Below are 19,522 nucleotides of genomic sequence, written 5' to 3'. Positions count from 1 at the left end.
ATAGCGAGACTTTAATATTCTTCCCATGACATTCAAACTGGCACTTCACTGACGCCTTACAAGCCAACAATTCATCAAGCAATATAGACAACTATAGCCAAATGAATAAATAAAGCCACAGCATAACACTGTAATATCTACGTACAACATTTCCATGCAAGGCACGCAGCAACGCACTTCTATAGCGCTCACAACCAAACCTAAGTTCAAAATGAAATGCTATACCTAGAGGTCGTCAAATAAATACACGACTTGACACATGACAAACGTCTCATCTTGATTATGTCGCAACAGTGTTACCCAGCACTCGTGCTATTTTTGGCGTACCGTAAATGATCGATTAAGCGCCGCTACTCGAATAAGCGCCGCTGTCGAATAAGCGCCGCACCTCAATAAAAAGAATTTAATAAGCGCCGCTGTTGAATAAGCGCCGCGGCGCCTATTTAGGAAGATATAAATAAACGCTAAAAAATGTAGAAATAAACGATTCTTTATTTAAACGCGTTAATCTTAACATTTAAACTATTGAGAACGACGGCCAGTATTGAAACTAAAGTTTTATTGTCGAATATCTCTTACAAACGGGCTCATATGACAGTTCTGATAGTTTAAAATTTTCCTTCTTCCTAATTAACTCCGTGTCTAACACTTGGGCATGTCGTCGATTCGCCGTAAATGCTGTGAACTTAGCGGGAATCACCAGCCCAACTTCGCGCTTTCTTTTTCATGTAACCTCTACCAAAAGTTTGTTCGATTCATCGGCCTTCAGAAAATAATCTATTTGCTCACTTTGAAATAAGCGCCGCTGTCGAATAAGCCCCGCTGTCAAATAAGCGCCGCATCTTAAAATCGATATTTGCAATAAGCGCCGCGGCGCTTAATCGATCATTTACGGTACTCGGACTATAAGGTTTCCATGTATGTAGTCAAGTCCTAGTAGAATTTGCACGGGCGGACTGCATGTTGCTCATCACGTAAAAAATCGAAAGACAGGGTTTTAGTTATACCACCAGCATTATTGAAGGAAAACTACATTTTTCCAAATGATTTATGATCATTTTATGATCATTTTATGATCATTTGGCCCAAACAATTTTATCATTTGGCAAATTTATAGGTAGCTATATATAGCTATTCTGTTTAAAAAAAAACCAAAACGGCAAAGCCATAAAAATTGTTTTAATTAGCAAATCCGTCATAAGTTTCCAAAAGTAAAAAAAAAATGAAAATATGTTTTCTATTAATTGGAAACACCCCCTCCATTTCGTAGCACTAAGGGCTGTACATGATCAAGGGAATAGGGACTCTTTACCAAGCGTTTACTATCCCCTAGTTTTTGCGCAGGCACCGGTAGGAAAAGTTAGTCCCGGAGGCCGAGACAAAGTGTTTACATGGATAAACGTTGTCCCTACCATGCACTATAGGGTTATCCTCTTTGGTAAACAGGATGTCCCCCACCTACCAACCGAGGCGGTGAGTGTAAAACCTTTCATATAAACACTTGCATATAAACATATATAATAAATGCTCCAACGAATTTGTCTATTAGAAGTTTTATATTATATATTGGATATTCGAATTCGAAGCTTTCAACTATAGAACATTCTATATTTCCATTTTTCGTGTGTGTTTCAAGCAAAAAACGAACATTTATTCGTTCAGTTTCAAATATTTATTTACTCAAAGTATTTCGTTAAAGGTTTGTTTTTATCGTGCATTTGCAAAATGAATAAAATACAGTGCTATAATCACCGAAGCAGTTGTCACCGCAGTATATTCATTCGTCGCAAATTATCTATAGGTCAAGCGCATGTGGGAGCTGATTAAGGCGTTATTTACTTTTCATTTAATTGACTTTTTTTTCAGTTGAAAAATGTACTATATTTTATCTCATAAACTATATAAAATAGTATTAATGGAAATTGAACTGCAATATTCATATATATAGTCTATATTCGCTACTTAGCTAATTTGGAAGTTAGAGATCATGCATATATATATATATATATATATATATATATATATATATATATATATATATATATATATATACGAACAATTTTCGATGATTAAACTGCAGCGGGAGGTCATTCCAAGCCACAACTCCCCTGTAGGCAAATTTTCCATTTATTTTTAATTGATTAGGTAATGTTAAATGAAGTATCGAATTTGTCCTAGTAAACATTTCCGTTAACTTTGGTAGCATGTTATTTCTATAACTTAGAATCGCTAAGTTGACGTTTTCTAATTTAGAAACTCCATTTCCCAAAATTTTCTAATTTAAAACTCCATTTGCCTTTGGTGTTTTTGTGAAGAACTTGCCAAACGACCAACCATGTCAGACGACCAAGGAATGCGATCAACACGCAGAAACAAGGTAGCGTTTAAAATAAAAGTATTTATATTATATGGACATGCATGGGTGTTCTACCGTATAACACTCATATTTTCCATATTTCACCAGTGAAAATAAAAAAAATATGTAATGGGTGTTTTTTGTTTTACAGCTTTGTTTTGTTTTTATTAATAATTTATTGAGTTTCTTCTCATTTTTGTCCATAATAAACGGAACATTCGCTGGAAGATATGGATTTTTCATATGTTCTCTTGTCAAAAAAAAATCTCACTCATTCCATGCGCTCACTCGTTTTTACTACTCGAACACACAACCCATATTTTCTTGCAACCGTTTAATATCCTATACCGCCCCAGATTGAGCACCACCCCAAAATGAGCGCGCCGCATTTGCGATTACTGCAGCCTAATATTAAGAGGGCATTTTATATCTTATAGAGAAAAGGACAATTCTCCCTACCTAAAGACGAAGAACACCTCGAGGAAAGATACATCGATGATGATATCGGTACTAAATCAGTATAATTTAATTTTCTTGACCGGCAGACCGGCCCATATAGCAATTGCCAGCTACGCTTATATCATAAACTTTATACATATAATTATCAAGTCATTCTATTTTTCCATTTTATTATTCCATTTTTCAGGTCGAGGAGTTTTTACCACAAAAACATTCTCCAAAGGGGATTTCCTTCTAGAATACAAAGGGGAATTAATTTCTCAAGAGGAAGGTTACATTAGAGAGAAGAATTACCCTGACGACCTTGGAAGCTTTCTTTTCTTTTTCCAACAAGGAAATGCCTCATTGTGGTATGTTCAGGCTAATAACGTCCATCCAAGCACTGCTTCAACATTTAGGACTGCTTTTCACTTACGCGATTTTCATACGCACGTACACGCACGTAAAAGTCTAAATCCTTATATATGTCATAAAGCCAGATGAATATATCGAAAGAACCTAGTTTTCCGTATATTTTAGTATGCAATTGTTGATCCATGTGTTAAATATAATCAAAATTTGGAAGCATTTAAATTTTTCTGCGCGTAAAAAAACGAGACAGTGGAAGGCAGCCCTTACTAAGTGTTTGAATAATTTGCTTGAAATATATTTTTAAACAATGAGTATTGTACGTGCTCTTTCGTTGAACCTAAATTACTACATTGGCTCGATCGTCATGTTTGCTGTGACTGTTTTAAATTCAGGCTTAGGTGTTTCTTTTTGAAAGTGCTACACCTACGCGGCCTGGAGCCGAAGAATGTCGCTTCTATAAACAAATTCTCCTGAAAGGTCGAAATAAGGTCATTTTATTTGAAAATTCAGTCTTTCAACAAGTGCAATCATTTCGGCAGGATAATAATATTTTCTTCCAAAAAACTTCCATTGTTGTTATGCACGGTAAATGCCTCAGATGCACAAGCACAATTATTGTACTTTGAACTATAGATGTCCAAGTTGAAAATTAATCAATCTTCAATGAACTTATACAATTGTTCAGTTTTTGTTTCACTGCATGATATCTTTATGAATTCTGATGCATTGATACGCCTTAGCAGCAGTTGGTACAATTGCGGGTTGAAATGCGTGTTACTATAAACGAGTTTTATATACACACAAAATTCCAACTATGGACTCTTATGTATATTAACTAAAATTATATTACAGTGTCGATGCAACTTATTCAGACGGACTTGGAAGACTGGTTAATGATGCCGAGGCAAGAGTGGCGAATTGTCTGATGAAAAGACTCATCATTAATAGTCAACCTCACTTGGCAATTTATGCTAAGAGGGATCTATGTAAAAACGAAGAGTTACGCTACGATTACGGTGTGAAGGACCTTCCATGGCGAATTCAAAAGGGTATATAAATGACATAAATTAAACTTGCATGTCTTTTATAGCTCAACCGAAATGAATGACAAACTTAGCAAACTTGACAAACCATTTTATACGGTCTGAAGAAAACTTATACTTTTTTAAAAATTGACCACTGGATTCAAATTATTATAATTCTAATTAACCATTATACCCTACAGACCGATTAAAACACAAACGAGAAAAATTCACAGGGCTAACGATCGCAGAGAAGGCAAATGAAAGTGCCAAAGGTTGGTTAGAATAACTGAAAAGATAGAGTTTATATTTACTTAGCAAACATGCATCTTTGAAGCCAATTTGAAGCCGAATTGAGCACCAGAGTCCCTTTCTATTCTTTTTCGGTGCGATTGCCAGCAGTGGCGTAGCCAGCATCATTAATTGGGGGCATATATTCATATATATTCATGTTAGAAGACTGTAAAGACGATTGATTTGAAAAGAAATTAATCCTGCGTATCGTGAATATATGAATATGCCCCCCCCCAACTAATGTTCTGGCTACGTCATGCACCGATCGCCAGCCGTGAAGGCAAAAAATGAAAATAGACTTCATGGCACCATGGTTCCTAATTGGCTTCAAAGGTGACCACCAAGTTATAGTCCCAGTTCACATAGAGCACCCATGGTTTGTCCTTGTGCCTTAGGGCGTTATTTTCATATCGGGGTACTGTAAAATCTTGTAGTAACGTTATCTAATAGAAGATTATAGTCAAACTCAATATTGCAAAATATCATTATTATAATATTCATATTTCGATAATAAAACAATGCAATGAACTGTTTTTAAGTAGCATTCAGTGAGTATAAACTATAACGCAGAGGACGCCGGAAGATCGATAAAAGACGATAATTGGGGGGGGGCATATATATTCATATATTCAAGTTCACAGACCGTAAAAACAATCAATTTCAAAAGAAAGCAATAATGCAGAACTCGAATATATATGAATATATGCCTCCCCAATTATCGATGTTTCGGCGTGCCTGCTATAACGAACATTGCCTGGTACAAGACTTTTAGTTTCTGTAAAAGCTTATTGAAAATACGCTGATTTGTAGACCAACAAAATGAGGACACTCCCCTCGGATCCATGGTTATTGATGATCATGCTCAAGTTACTAGTAAGTAGTTGTTAGTTTAATGCACGACATTTACGCCTAGATGCAGTTAAAGTAGCATTAATAAATTTTTTCTACGTTGCAGGCCAAGCGAACAACCAGAGTAACATTTCGTGTGTCACGCCTGTGTTTCCACAAAGGCATTTGGAGGATTATGTCATTACACGTATGTGATTGCTCATGTAATTTCACAATTGAAACTTTTCTTAACCTGTATCTGAGGAATATATAAAAAAATAAAACAAGGGCAGCAGCTACTTTCATGCATGCAGTAAAACTAAGCAATATCAGATAAGTTGATAAAAAAGCAAGCCATTGCTGTTAGCCATAGAGATTTCATGCAGAGGTGACATTTAGTTGTTGTTAATTGTTGGGTGCTCATTTGAAATATTTTTATAACTATGTAACGAAGCCTACACCCATGACGAGTCTGTCGCCTTGGAAACAGACAATCATGTCCTGGTTGCCAGTAAGTGTTGTAAATTTAGTGTACGTATATAATATACATTCTCGGACAGGTATATATGCCGTGGCGTAGCGAGCCCGACAATTTAGTCATGCTATGCTAATATTTTGGTGTTCATTGACTGTGAAAACAATGAATTTCTAAGGAAATGAATAATGATAATAATATAAAATTTGCGTAGCATGACTAAATCGTCAGGCTGGCTACGCCACTGTATATAGATGTGAAGAGGGGCGTAGCTAGAACGAGAATCGGAGGGCGAGGCTGTTTATTCAGATATCTATTTCTGTCCGATGGATTTCTTTTGTAACACTTACAAAAGAAATCCGTCGGCCATGCCCTGAATATAAACTGGATGTGAAAATATTTCTTCCAGAAAAATGATATAAATGTAACGTTCTCTTAACTCTGAACAGCTACGGCTACTTAATTGACGAGGCAAAATAAACTAATGAAAAAAAAGAAATCAGTTTAATATTTAAAAACAAAGTATAGCTGCATGTATACTGCATGCACAGCTTAACGAGAAAATGATCCAAATATTCGTGCATTCACATTAGTATGTCTGCTTTACCTCGAATGACCAACTTGAAGAGGCTTAAAGTTTTTAACAAAACAAACCGATTTTAATTATGAAAGGTCCATCATGTATGTCCACAAAAATTAACGTAAATTATAGCACCCGTTATACCTTTTGATTATAACTCCCGTCTGTATAGTGTGACCTCTGGTTAGCCTTAGTAGTTGTGTATTTTCATTGAAGTTTACCTTCATATATGTAGAACAAGAAAATGACGATGCGACAGTTTCCAACGAAATAGATGACTACGCTCAGATTACATGTAAGTAAAAAGTGTACATTTAATGCATTCTATAAACATTTGTTTTTAAGGGGAATTTGTAGCCACCTTAGCTGAAGCCAGAAATGAGTGGCAGTCATGCATAGCTAAATAGCTATATTCACAGGAAAACGCGAAAAAATAAACGCAGCCATATTTGTGTCTTGTGCACAATATCATTGTTCACGAATCCGCAAAAAGTAGCCACCCTATTTTCCCTTGATATTTGTCTCGTATACCATCTATATAAATCTATATAAGTAAAAAATAAACTTATAATGACACTGTCATTACTTTTTTGCACAATTATAAAGCACTGTCAGTGATTGATAAACAAGAGAAATTAAAGGAAAGTGTCATTGGTAGGTCTCAACAAGTTTTAAACCAGTCAAGATATATATATATATACACCCGTTTGCAAAAACGTTGGCCGCAGATAGATATATAGATAGATACTCGAAATCTAATTAGAATTGCATATGTTGTGTAATCTGATTGAAATCCCATGCAAATGTGATTATATGCATTTCTATACAAGATACATATGAAATATAACGGCACATCAACTATAACTTATATATCTGCAGCTGCCAATTCACAATATGGCATTAAAAAATTACGTTACACGTATTGTTTGATCGAAAGCTTATGGTAACGGTTTAATTCCTAAGATATACGTTATATTGTTATTTATAAAATGTTTTCCTTTAGGAATATGTATCATACATTAAAAAGTTTATGCTTATATAATATAATATAGAACAAGAAAAAGACAACTCTGCTACCGGTGCAGAATTTTCCATGGAAATTGATGGACAAATCCAGCAGAGTAAGTTATATACAAGAATATAAATTATAGTTATATATTCCTCTTTAGCAAAGATTATTGCATCAACGTTACACCACGGGAATTGAATATATTCGGAGTATATACATTCAATAGTGTAAGCAATTATTCTTACGCGGTACATCAGTGCATGTGATTAGCTGGTACAAGGTAATGTACATAATTCATATAATTCAATATATAAATATAATATAAATGTTTACGTACATGTAGAACACCATAATGAATCTACTATAGTTTCCATGGAGATCGATGATCATTCCATGCAGATTACCAGTAAGTAAACGTTGTAACTTGACTAAAAAAGATAAACAATCTGACATTTTCTGCACTTCGTAGTATACATGTAATTTCAAACTTTAGATATAACAGATGATCAGTGCCATGTTTGCTTTGGGGAGGTATCGGGGGCACATATGTGCGCATCATGTCATCGTGCTGTCCATATATTTTGCGGTGTTGGAATAGGGCCAGAAGGCTATGGGCAAGAAGTAAGGTGTTTCAAATGCCAGAATACGGGTGAGTGAACGTCAGTTAATTGAAAAAATTCCATTCGGTAAAATTCCTTTAGGTTTATCCAATTTATATTCGCTCTAGCACTTATATATCAATTATATACCTTTTGACAAAAAATCCTTGGTTTAAAGACAGAACAAAGAATAACAAGAGACAAGTGCTGCATATTTAATATCACAGGACATTCACTCCGATCGCTTACCATATCATAAATAGGACACGCGCAAAGAACATTCTGACTTGAGTAGCATAATAATAGTTAATTAAAAAAAATGAAATTAACAACAAAAATAGAATTTTTGAGAATTTTGCACTCAATGCTGAATATCGCACTATACAACTATTTGTAAGGTTAACCTAGCTATTCCTTGTCAATTTAATTTGTTTTAATAAATTAGTGCTAGTATTCCCTGCCCGAATTTGTTCCTTACGTGAAGTCGGTTTATATAATTATGCATTATTCTCTCTATTTTGCAGATAATTTACTTCATCCAAACGAAACTGGCCCAGGTCCTAATTCTAAAATTGAGGTATTTTAACGCGTTTTGGGCATTTTGCCTTTCTATTTTGAGCTCATATTTTAGAAATATGCACGAGAAAAAGAATATGGTACAAAAATGGAAAGCGAGTGCATGCAACTTATAATTACAACATAAAAAGTACTAAATATATTTTATATAGGAAGAGAGCCAAAGTTCCAGTGACGAGTATGTACCTAGCACAGATGAAGAAGGTATGCATCAGGTCATGTGTATCGCAAAATATCGGGCAAAATACTTTTCGCACAGACGTCGTAGTCGGTTAATAAGCCTAAGTTTAATATTTTCTTTTTAGACAAAGATTCTGAGTCTGAAGATGACGATGAGTATGCATTTAAAGGTACACATGCTAGTTTATATATAAAAATTGTAGGAATAAAAACTATAAACGCTAAGAAATATTCAAGGGAAAAATACCACATAGCTATAAGTCGTATCGGGATATTGCTTATTTATCTCTTGCAATTCTGAAGAAACTGTTTAAGACAGTAAATGTACGATGTCTTAAACTAGCTAAATCTATAAGATTATTACAAATCAAACGTCTCAATGAAACAACTCACGGATGCACGAATAGCCGATTAATTGGTGGCTAGCAGACTAACCAGATAAACAAGTTGTTAATACTAAGCGCGCAATGCAGGTTGGTCGAGTTAATGGTACTAAAGAATGCGAGAAATGCCTCCCTGATACTCCTATACGGAGTATCCGTGATTCAAAAATGAGTTCTAACCTTACCGGAAAATATTTTTCAAATCTCTTAGATGGAACAGACAAGTCCCTAATAAGAACTGACAGCAGCGCTAGTGAAGCAATCAAGAAATCTGGAGGTAAATTAATTTTATAGTGCATGTCAATTGATGCTTGCAATCCTCTCTATATAGACATAGTCCAAGTCCTTACAATTTTCCAACCAGTCAGATAACGTCTTGTCATGTCAGCGCCGTAGTCAAGAAATTTTAAGAAATTCTTTGTTGATCAATCTTTCTTTTTATCTGCATGTAGTGTATATAATGTCAAGCAGTGAAAAAGATGGAAGAAGAGTATACGACAAAAAAAATGCCTGCTACTTTTGTGAGAAGGAATTTGGCAAGCTTGGTCGACATCTCTTCCAAGTCCATAAAAATGAAAAAGAAGTGGCAGAAATTGTAGCTCTCGAAAAAAACGACAGAACGCGCCAGTTGGTACTGGACAAATTGTGTCGCCTTGGTAATTTTAACCACAACTTGAAAGTGTTGGAGGTTCATGAAGGTGAACTAAAGGTAATGCGGAGACCAGGAGAAAACGAAGATAAAGACCCCTCCAATTACTTGCCCTGTCAGTTTTGTCATGGTTTCTTCCAGAAAAAGGATCTATACCGACACTGCCCAAAATGTCCTTTCGCTCAAGAAATAAACCACACCATGAAATCCAAGAAGCTGCAGCATGCGGGAAGATTGTTGTTGGCAGCAAATAAATTTCCATCCGGTGCTAGTCAACAACTATCAGATAACGTCTTGGCAATAATGGCGATGGATGATGTCAGTGCTGTAGTCAGAACTGATGAAACAATCCTAAGGGTGGGCTCCACACTAATAGAGAAACGCGGCAATGAAAAAGCTGTGGAAGTTTCACAACAAATGCGTATTCTTGCCCGATTGCTCATAAAGGTTAGAGAGTTATGTTGTGTTCCAACTTTATCGCTTGAGAAGAGTTTGACGCCAGCACAATTTGATAACCATCTTGCCAGCGCAAGATATCTTGGTGGATACACAGGAGCACCGAACACCAGTGCGGATCGTTTCAAATCCCCGTCGACAGCTGCCAAATGCGGATATGCCTTAAAAAAAGCGGCGTATGTAGTAAAAGGCCAGGCATTGCGAAGAAAAGACATGGAAGCAAAAAACGACGTCGATCTGTTCCTAGAGCTGTACGAGGGAGAATGGAGCGCCAAAGTAACATCTCAAGCCCTGGATAATTTGTCATTTAAAAAACACAACAAGCCACAACTCCTGCCAATAACAAACGACCTACTAGCCCTGCGAACTTTCCTCAACGAGCAGATTTTGGAACTTAGCGAGGATGTGAAGAAAAACCCTATGCAAGAAAATTGGAGGAAACTTGCTAATTCAGCCTTAGCAAGACTGATTATGTTCAATAAACGGAGAGGTACCAAAACACTCATGTTTATGTTCTGGGAGACTGATATTATTCAATGCTATTATTTTATATTATAATATCTTATCAAAGGACAGGGCAATAAAAATCATTTTTGCCTTGTTCAAAACATATACTTTCACCTTTCTTACTTTTGGATATCACATGTACTTGTTTGTGGTAAATGACTTTCGCGTTCTTTTAAATGCGAAAAAATAAGCTTTGGCAGATAAATAATTAAATTATTCAAAGTTACATGTATCTATACTAAACAAATAAACTTTATGTTAACAGGTGGGGAGGCTTCTCGAATGAAACTCGATGCTTTCCAAGGGAGGCCTTTGTGGGGCAACATTCACAACGAGGAAATAGTTTCTGCCCTTTCAGCCACTGAAAGAGAACTCTGCAAACGGTACGTGATAAAGTTAGCTACATTTTCATTATCTATATAAGTCAGCATGATGTTAATTGTAGAGAAAACCGGAAAAACAACTTACGCTTCATTACAAGGCAAACCTATAATAGTATAACGGTGACAGTCCAGAAAGGTTGAAACTTATAGTCCCATTATATAACCTGACGTATTATCCTAAAATAAATTAAACTCTAGGTTTGACATGGTGGAAATTCTTGGAAAACGAAACAGAAAAGTTCCCGTGTTGCTGACACCTGATGTAAAAGCTGCCATACTTGTCTTGAACAGGACAAGGGAAGATGGGAATGTGAACGAAGAAAATCCCTATGTTTTCGCAGTGAATGACGGAAGTTCAAAACAGTTTTTACGAGGGAACGATGTTATACGTCAGGCATGTAAAATGGTTGATCTTAAAAATCCCGACGTGATTACTTCAACCAACCTCCGAAAGTATGTGGCAACTGTGTCGCAGCTCGTTGACATGGATCAAAATGAATTGGGATGGCTGGCAACTCATCTTGGTCACGACGTGCACATCCATAAAGAGTTCTACAGGATGCAAGAAAGCACACTTGAGATGGCAGTAGTTGGTAACCTCTTAATGGCCATCGATGAAGGGAGGGCACACGAATTTAAAGGGAAAAACCTGCGGGACATTACACTTCAAGGTATTGTCAGAATGATAAAATTATTACATCAAACACCAAAATAAGCGCCGCCATACGGCAGATAACTTACAATTATTTACATTAACTGATTAGTATAGGTAATGATAAGAATAGGTGAAGAAGAAGAATTAAAATTTCTTATCTTATTCCAGACTTTCACAATACTCAGAGTGAAGAGGATGCCGAGTCTGAGTTAGATAAAGGTAAATATTTCTAAGTAACACTGTTATACCAATTCCAGTGGTGGTGTGATCCAGGTGCTGTAATATTGCGGTTAGTGATACACAGTATATATATAATATATATATATATATATAATATATTATATATATATATATTATATATATATATATTGTGTATGTGACATAAAACTGTTCAATTTCAGTTAACAGGCTCTTGGAGACACAATTTATGAACATTAATACATCACACAAAACCTATATATAGGCAGGTTATATGCAAATCCTATAGGCAACTACATGTACCCTTAGTGGTTATAGCTTCAGCCGGCATCCGGATCTAAATAAACTTCGTAACTTTCTTAACTGAATTTGCGCGTTGATACGAACGCTAGTAAGGCACGTTTCTCTCTGTCTCTGGGTCTCCGTTAGTAAAGTTTATCAACCTTCGGTTCATTGCGACAGGTAAAGTTGCTTAATTCAAACAGCATATTATATACCCAACAAAGCCTTCAACAACCGTGTGTTATACTGCATATATTTTATACGTAATCCTGAAATTCTTCAGGCCAAAATCTTTAATCTGAAGTCCGAAAATTGCTAAATTGCACTTTCTATGTTACTAAATATCTCAATATATTATATATTGTAGAAAACCGATTCCCCCAGAGCAACATAACATCGCCATCGCTAACTTCTGCTGGCAAAAGGACAACGACCAAAAAGGGTAAGGCTACATATGTGGCTTTTACTAACATTAATTGCTCTCAAACAATAAATCGCTTTGCGAGCAAGTGGTACAATTGTCTTATAATATAACTACTATAAATACCATTTTATGAGCGAAATAAACATTGCATAATTGCAATTAATTTCAGTCAATCTTTATCCCCACATACAAAGAAGTCCGAAATCCAATCCGAAAAAATATAAGGGCCTGAAGCCAATATGATGCGCACGTAAATTGGCAAAAAAATCATCAGTTGACTTACCAGGTTGTTTTCAGCCAAGCAATGTTCAATATTTTCTAAAACAGAAAATCAATATATATTACATATAAGATCTCCATGTATGGGATTTTCAATGGCTTAAATTTTCAATGCTAGACAGTTTTAAACTTTTTAACCCTAGGAACGAACAAGTCCACTGAAAAGTCTAAAAAACATTGTAACAAGAAAAGGGGAACCCTCGAGGCAGGTAAGATTGTTGCAAAAATTTTAATTTCTGCATCATCAGTGACGCATGAATTTGTATAACGGTTAACCACACTGACTGTAACATATTGACAAACACTTGAGGAACGAAGCAGACACTTACTCAGGCCTAAGTAAATTTGCTCTCATTAAATTTCACCTCTGCTATTGCATCGTTATCAATTCTTTATCGTCTTCGAATAACATGCTATCTAACGCACAAAGCAAAACCATGCAGCCGATTCGCGACAGAAAAGTTCGTAACTCTCACAATATTAAACATAGAATGCATGCAGTCCATGAATGCTTATCATATATATGTATAGTAGCTATTTTTGAGACCTTGGGAAATATTTCCCTATGCGGACCTCCAATCTGGTAAATCACATATATGGTAAATCACATATATTTACTCGTTAACACATGCACGAATTAAAGTTTTTTTATTTGTCCGAAAAATGTGGATATTAACATATCATAATGCGTGGTCAAGAGTCATATGCTCAGAGGTTTCAAATTAAAAACGATATACTAACAGTCCATACCCATGAAGGGTAAATCATGCATAATCAGGCAGATTATATTCTGCAAAGGGCAAACCTAGTTAATTGAGGCTATTATTGCCACATTATGTTACTTAAGGCACTGTACAAAAATTGAATAACCTTTTGGAAATAGTGAGCAGTATTTGTACTTACTCTCCGCGCCTGTCTCGGATATATTTTGTCTTTATACAAAATCGGAACATGCTGAACACAATACAAATATTTTTTCCACAAATCTCGGAAAAGATCATTCATTACAAGATCTACAAAGAGAATAAATGAAAATAACTTATCAGCAAAAATTAGTGGCATAATACTTTTATGGACTTTACATTTGAATTATCAACCGGGTAAGCTGATATATATGTAACGAACAATCAATTTTGTCACTCATAAGTCGTAACTAGACGAAAGACCGTCAGCCGTTCCATAATCATGTATTAACAATTTAACTTACCCAGGTCAATAGCTAACTATGTTAACTTGTATTACATACAGTCTGTAATGAATTTACTATAATTTATATAGGTCAGCAACGAAAGATGGTGGCGAAGAAAACGTGGACAACGCCAGAAAGAAAGGCAGCGTTGAAAACATTCCAAAAACACATTCAAAATGGAGTGCTACCCAAAAAAAACGAGTGTGTTAAGTTTTTGGAGGAGAATCACGGGATAGTACAAAACAGACCATGGACAAACGTGAAGGATTATGTGAGAAACTACACCGTGAAAAAGAAGTAAACAAGTTCGAATCCTTTTATATTTTATTCAGAGCAGAACGCGGCTTGTTGAACTTGCCTCTTTATATATGATATTTTAGCCAGAATGCAATTTCAAATTCTTCACCAGCATTCTCGTTAATGCCGCTCTGATTCTGATCGTGAATTATAGAAGTGAAGTTGCTACGTGAATGTTAAAAAACTAAGAAACATTGTCTTTGCTGGAAACAAATGGCCAGCGATAAAACTGAATGACGTCATCGTGTGAATCAGTCGTAAATCTGCAGACGTCAAACCAATTCTATTATTTTATGTTTTCAATTATAACCTCAACATAACAAGAATGTCTTATATTAAACGGATCTCTTTTCTTCAGATTACTTTGAAAGTGATTCCAATGACAATTATGGAGCGACGACCTTAGAAGGACTATTGCAACATATAGTGACTTTGAAACTGATGACATATTTAGTGAAAGTGTACAGTAAGACCTTAATTTGTAAACAGACATTTAAGTTTAAAGCCATTTTGTTGCACAAACAATTTTCACTAAAATGTTCGCTGCAATTTTCTTCTGTTGTGATTCTAAACAATTCATTAGCCACGTTCTAAATGAAGACAGCAAGTCGGATAGTTATATGTTTGTCTACATATAACATGACTGCTCTAAGCATCGGACAAACAATGATTTAATGATGTACAAAAATAACACAAACAACTGCACCATACCTGACAGCAAAAATTGTTTGTGCAAGAGTCGCAATAAAACTTTTGGGTAACTGTATTAATTAATTAATACTTCTGATTCACTTGTGCTATTATGAAAGCTAAGAAGGGAAAACTATGACATTGAGTTGTGTTCAGATATTTTTGCACAGTTTGTTTCAGATTGTTTGTTATAACATGCAATGTGCATTTAGTGCAAGCTGTAAACAAACTTTTCACATGTATATATAATATAATCTAAGGTTTTCACACCATAAAGCATGATTCAATACAAATATTTTGTTTATGTAATTTTGTATAATGTATTGTATAATTTTAAAAATGTCATAAGTTGATTTATGTAATAGATGTATATATAGGCCCAGTTTACATTTCAATAAATTTAAGTTTGATTTTCATGGAAAACAATTATAGATTGGTATATTTTTAGGAATTATGTATTAATGGCATATAGGTTTTGTGCTTTTTCATAATAATATACGTCACTCTATTTCTGTTTTGGCACAAATACTTTAAGACGAATGACTAAACCCATACAATTCTGCCTGCTTGAGATGAATTTTGGGTGAATAAACTGACTGGATTTAAAAAATAAGACAGCAATGCAGGCAGTAGTAATATACAATTAATAGATTAATGATCAAATATTACATTTGTGATATCAAACAGGGTTTTGAATTAACAGAGTACTGGTAGTAGCACAATTATTTTATTTTCTTACACAATTCACTTTCCAATAATACCAAAATGGGCTGATGAATGACATTGGTATTTATACCCCTGTTTATACTACATTTAATTTACTGGCACAGCACAACAAAATGGGTACTCGTACCCAATTTTATATTTTTACTAGAGTTCAGGCTACCTATACAAAGACAGACCTGTGAAATGAGCATGAGTACCCATTTTAGCCGTGCCCATAAGTGTAGCGTAAAACGAGGCTTATACTATATAGTATATAGCCTATCAAAATAGATACTGGTAAAGCTGGCACTGCAACCATTTTGTTTGCCCACGAGACCAAACAGTCAGGAACGTACATCAACAACAAGCTCGGAAAAAAGGAAAAGATCGCTGAAAGGCAACCGCCCTCCGCTGTAATTTTAACGTAGGTGATATGCACCTGGCAATAGGGACGATAAATTTTTGTTCAGACTTCAGATACCCGATTGCACAAATTATGCACACTTATAATTTACCCTCTGACAATAAAATTCAAAATTATCTTTCAACATGTACCTTGTGGGAATAAAAATCTTCATTTCTTAGATGATTAGCCGCTAAATTCGTCCAGGACAATCCCTTCTTTAGTTTTCCAACGGGAATGGAGATTTTGCGACAAGCTTTTATATATTATCTCATAATTTTTGAGTTCATGAATGCGAACACATATTATCCTCCATTGGATTGTATCGATCAGGTTCGTCAACCTTGTCTTTGACTCTGCCGTTTGATATCGTACTAGGTGATAATTTCGGAAAAACGGCAAGAAAAAGAATAAACCGTTTACCATATCACGAAATTCTGAAGAATACCATACAAAGGTCTTTTATCATCTTTTATTGATGGTGCGAGCATATAGGTGCGAGTATGCTCCGAGTGTCATCCGACACTTTCCGAATTGTAACCGGACAACAGCGGTCCCGTTCAAAATTTCCAACTGTATTTTATTGATTTATTCATATAATATCTACTATTTCTACTATTATAAAATGGCGCATAAACATTATTTGTCTTTTCTCAAGAAGCTGTTACGATTGTTGGACGAGTCACAGATTGAAAAGATCGATGAAAAGGAAATTCACATTGATAGACGACCATAAATACTACAATCAATGAGCATTAGGTTGACTTTAGCGCCAGTACGGACTGTTGAAATATTTTCGCCGGGTAGTAAAAGACGTTCATCAAATAACGCGCCAAGAGTACTAAAGTAAGTGCGCTTCACTTCCTACAGGCTCGGGGATTTAATATTAGGGACATTATTAAGCATGTACATGTAATGTAAGACGGCAAAACGAGCACGCGACTTAGACATTTCTTTAAATAAATACTATGGTAAAGAGTTGTTGTATATTATCAATCGTATCTATTTAATCAGGTATAAGACGTTGAAAACATTGTGTTAATATTTGGGAACAATTCTGAGAGCCTAATTCGAGGTACCGCTCACTGCGTCCTACGTCTCCCACAAGTAGAATTACAAATTATAAGTAAAATGCTGTGAGTGAATACACGTAGTACTTCCAGATAGTAATGGCAATATTGTGCGTCAAAAAACTTAATCTTGTTTACATAATGATTAACTATACAATATTATATCGTCAATTCTCCCGAGTTGAGATCGCGAATATTACGCATTCGTATAGGATGAAACCGCAGTACTATGCTACGTGTGCTCAAAAAATCATCCTGGGGCCGGTTGTATAAAAACTTCGTTAACTTTAACTGTGATTAGCGCTAATCACTGTAGTTAAATCCTTAACTATGATTAGTTAACTACACGACTTAACTGCGTTGCACAAAACGTAGTTAGTCGGATGATTAACTAATCACGTAGTTAACTTGCGTGGAGCTTGCGTGGGGTTGTTAAACAGAGAAATAACATGAAGTGTCTCGAAATTATTGACCGCTATTATTGATTTTGAACAAGACTGTGGACTCGTGTTTACAAAAATTGACAGTATTTTGATCTAAAATATTGGAAAAAATGCAATAAAACAAAGAAAAAATTCAAAATAATTCAACGAAAATGGCGCTCTTAATATAGAAGGTCCCTTTGAGTCAAAATACCGGTTGCAGTTGAAAATGGAGATGGCTAATCTTTGCTAGGAAGTAGGATCGCAATTTGGTATCGACATGCACGTCTCCCGAAGCAAAAATATACTCCGTTGCTGCCCAAATGAAAAAAATAAAAGCATATTGAAAGTTTACAAGCTTCGACGGGGCCTTTTTTGAGTATATAACGGTTGACAACCTTGGTATGTGTTGATTTTAATGTTTTCTCACTCCTCAAAAGCTCAAGACGCCATTTTTAACTACGATTTGGAAAGTTAACGACGCCCTTGAGGATAGTTAACTTTAACTACTTTTTAACTGCAGTTAAGGCTAACTACACTTTTATACAACCGGCTTAACTACGTGATTAAAGTTAACTACTTTTTAACTCTTTTTAACTACTTTTTAACTGCAGTTAGCGCTAACTACGTTTTTATACAACCGGCCCCCGACCAACAAAAATCGCTGAAATCGAGATGCACGTCAACAATATAGGGCTAAATATTTATTTATTTTCAGTGACCTATTGTATTGATAACATCGTCGTCGTGCCCCCGTCCTACATGCTTAAGGTCCCTTTTGGCATGCTGCGAGGGAAGATAATATCAGCATTTCATTATTGATCGAAACATGTATAATGTCTTAATGACTGCCATGCTAGCTGAATAAAATTGTGTATAAGTCATGAACAAAGCAGAAGCATTGTGCGGTCCTCGTGTATTACAGGTGTAGCACTGTGTGGACATAAAATGCAAGTCCACATTATGGAAAAATTCTTGTACAAGTTACCACAATGATAGTCGCATTTTATACACATTTTTTACACTGAACCTGTGAAATGTCATTGTGGGAAGACTTTGTTTTTTCTTATAATTCGCTATTTTTTTGTTTTTTTCGACTTTTCTGATACGTCCTGAACTGTTCGAGTTGTGTTTTTCAATGCGATTGAGGAAATTTCATTAGGATCCTCATTTTCAGATGAAAAATCTTGATAAACATTCTGTGGACTCGCTCTGAGGCCACACAATGTGCTAAGTCCGCGTAAGGTAAGACACAAACTTGTGGGAGCTCCCACAATGTGTGTTTCACAGATACAACATATCATGTATATACCTATCTTCAAACAACAGCATCAAATGTGGTATAACAACTGCCTAAAATACCACATTTAATGCTAAGTTGTTTGAAGACGCTGCCGCGCTGCTCCCTCGTTATATTGGCACGCAACTTCATACAAGAATACCCATTTAATTGAATTAATTATTTTAAAGACACGTGGGGATAAATGGAACACCATACCCATGTAAATGAGAATGGATACATTCGATTTTAGGATAAGGCGTTTTTCCATTACGGGCGAAGCGCGCTTAGATTTTTAAAGCAAAATAAAACGATTAGAGTTGTATATATCTAAGCACTGCTAATGTCAACTTGCAATTCGATGATGACATGCAGATTTTCCGCCAATACATAGCTACAAAGCTAAAATGTGTCACCAACAACAGCTAAGATTGATTGACGTCAAACATTGAGGCGCTGGCAAACCTGCACCGGAAAAACACGTCATATTGAACACTATAGGATTAAACCCAGAACTGGATA

At 35.5% G+C, this 19,522-nt stretch overlaps 2 protein-coding genes and 1 long non-coding RNA gene across 4 annotated transcripts; all 3 read left to right on the top strand.

The window, feature by feature from the left end:
- Positions 1 to 2,072: 2,072 nt before the first annotated feature.
- Positions 2,073 to 3,403, top strand: LOC114541831 (histone-lysine N-methyltransferase set-1-like). The gene is made up of 4 exons (XM_028561645.1): positions 2,073 to 2,377; positions 2,794 to 2,863; positions 3,003 to 3,247; positions 3,335 to 3,403. The coding sequence occupies exons 1-4, from the start codon at positions 2,336 to 2,338 to the stop codon at positions 3,401 to 3,403; spliced, it is 426 nt and encodes a 141-aa protein (XP_028417446.1). The 5' UTR covers positions 2,073 to 2,335.
- A 723-nt stretch (positions 3,404 to 4,126) lies between these two features.
- LOC114541845 lies at positions 4,127 to 5,459 on the top strand. 2 transcript variants are annotated; one of them, XR_003689367.1, is made up of 3 exons: positions 4,127 to 4,215; positions 4,392 to 4,463; positions 5,293 to 5,420. It is a non-coding gene; the product is annotated as an uncharacterized LOC114541845 (long non-coding RNA). The 2 variants fall into 2 exon arrangements; XR_003689368.1 differs by adding an exon at positions 5,438 to 5,459 and having other exon boundaries at positions 4,188 to 4,463; positions 5,293 to 5,355.
- Positions 5,460 to 5,734: 275 nt separating this feature from the next.
- LOC114541830 lies at positions 5,735 to 11,995 on the top strand. The gene is made up of 13 exons (XM_028561644.1): positions 5,735 to 5,821; positions 6,601 to 6,660; positions 7,418 to 7,486; positions 7,718 to 7,780; positions 7,868 to 8,023; positions 8,498 to 8,550; positions 8,702 to 8,753; positions 8,855 to 8,899; positions 9,324 to 9,389; positions 9,565 to 10,707; positions 10,990 to 11,107; positions 11,306 to 11,778; positions 11,931 to 11,995. The coding sequence occupies exons 3-13, from the start codon at positions 7,459 to 7,461 to the stop codon at positions 11,993 to 11,995; spliced, it is 2,262 nt and encodes a 753-aa protein (XP_028417445.1). The 5' UTR covers positions 5,735 to 5,821; positions 6,601 to 6,660; positions 7,418 to 7,458.
- Positions 11,996 to 19,522: the final 7,527 nt, after the last annotated feature.

Source organism: Dendronephthya gigantea, unplaced genomic scaffold, assembly GCF_004324835.1.
Source record: "Dendronephthya gigantea isolate DGI-Jeju-01 unplaced genomic scaffold, DenGig_1.0 000311F, whole genome shotgun sequence".
In the NCBI taxonomy this organism is placed as follows: Eukaryota; Metazoa; Cnidaria; class Anthozoa; order Malacalcyonacea; family Nephtheidae; genus Dendronephthya; species Dendronephthya gigantea.
This window is presented reverse-complemented; position numbering and strand designations above follow the sequence as displayed.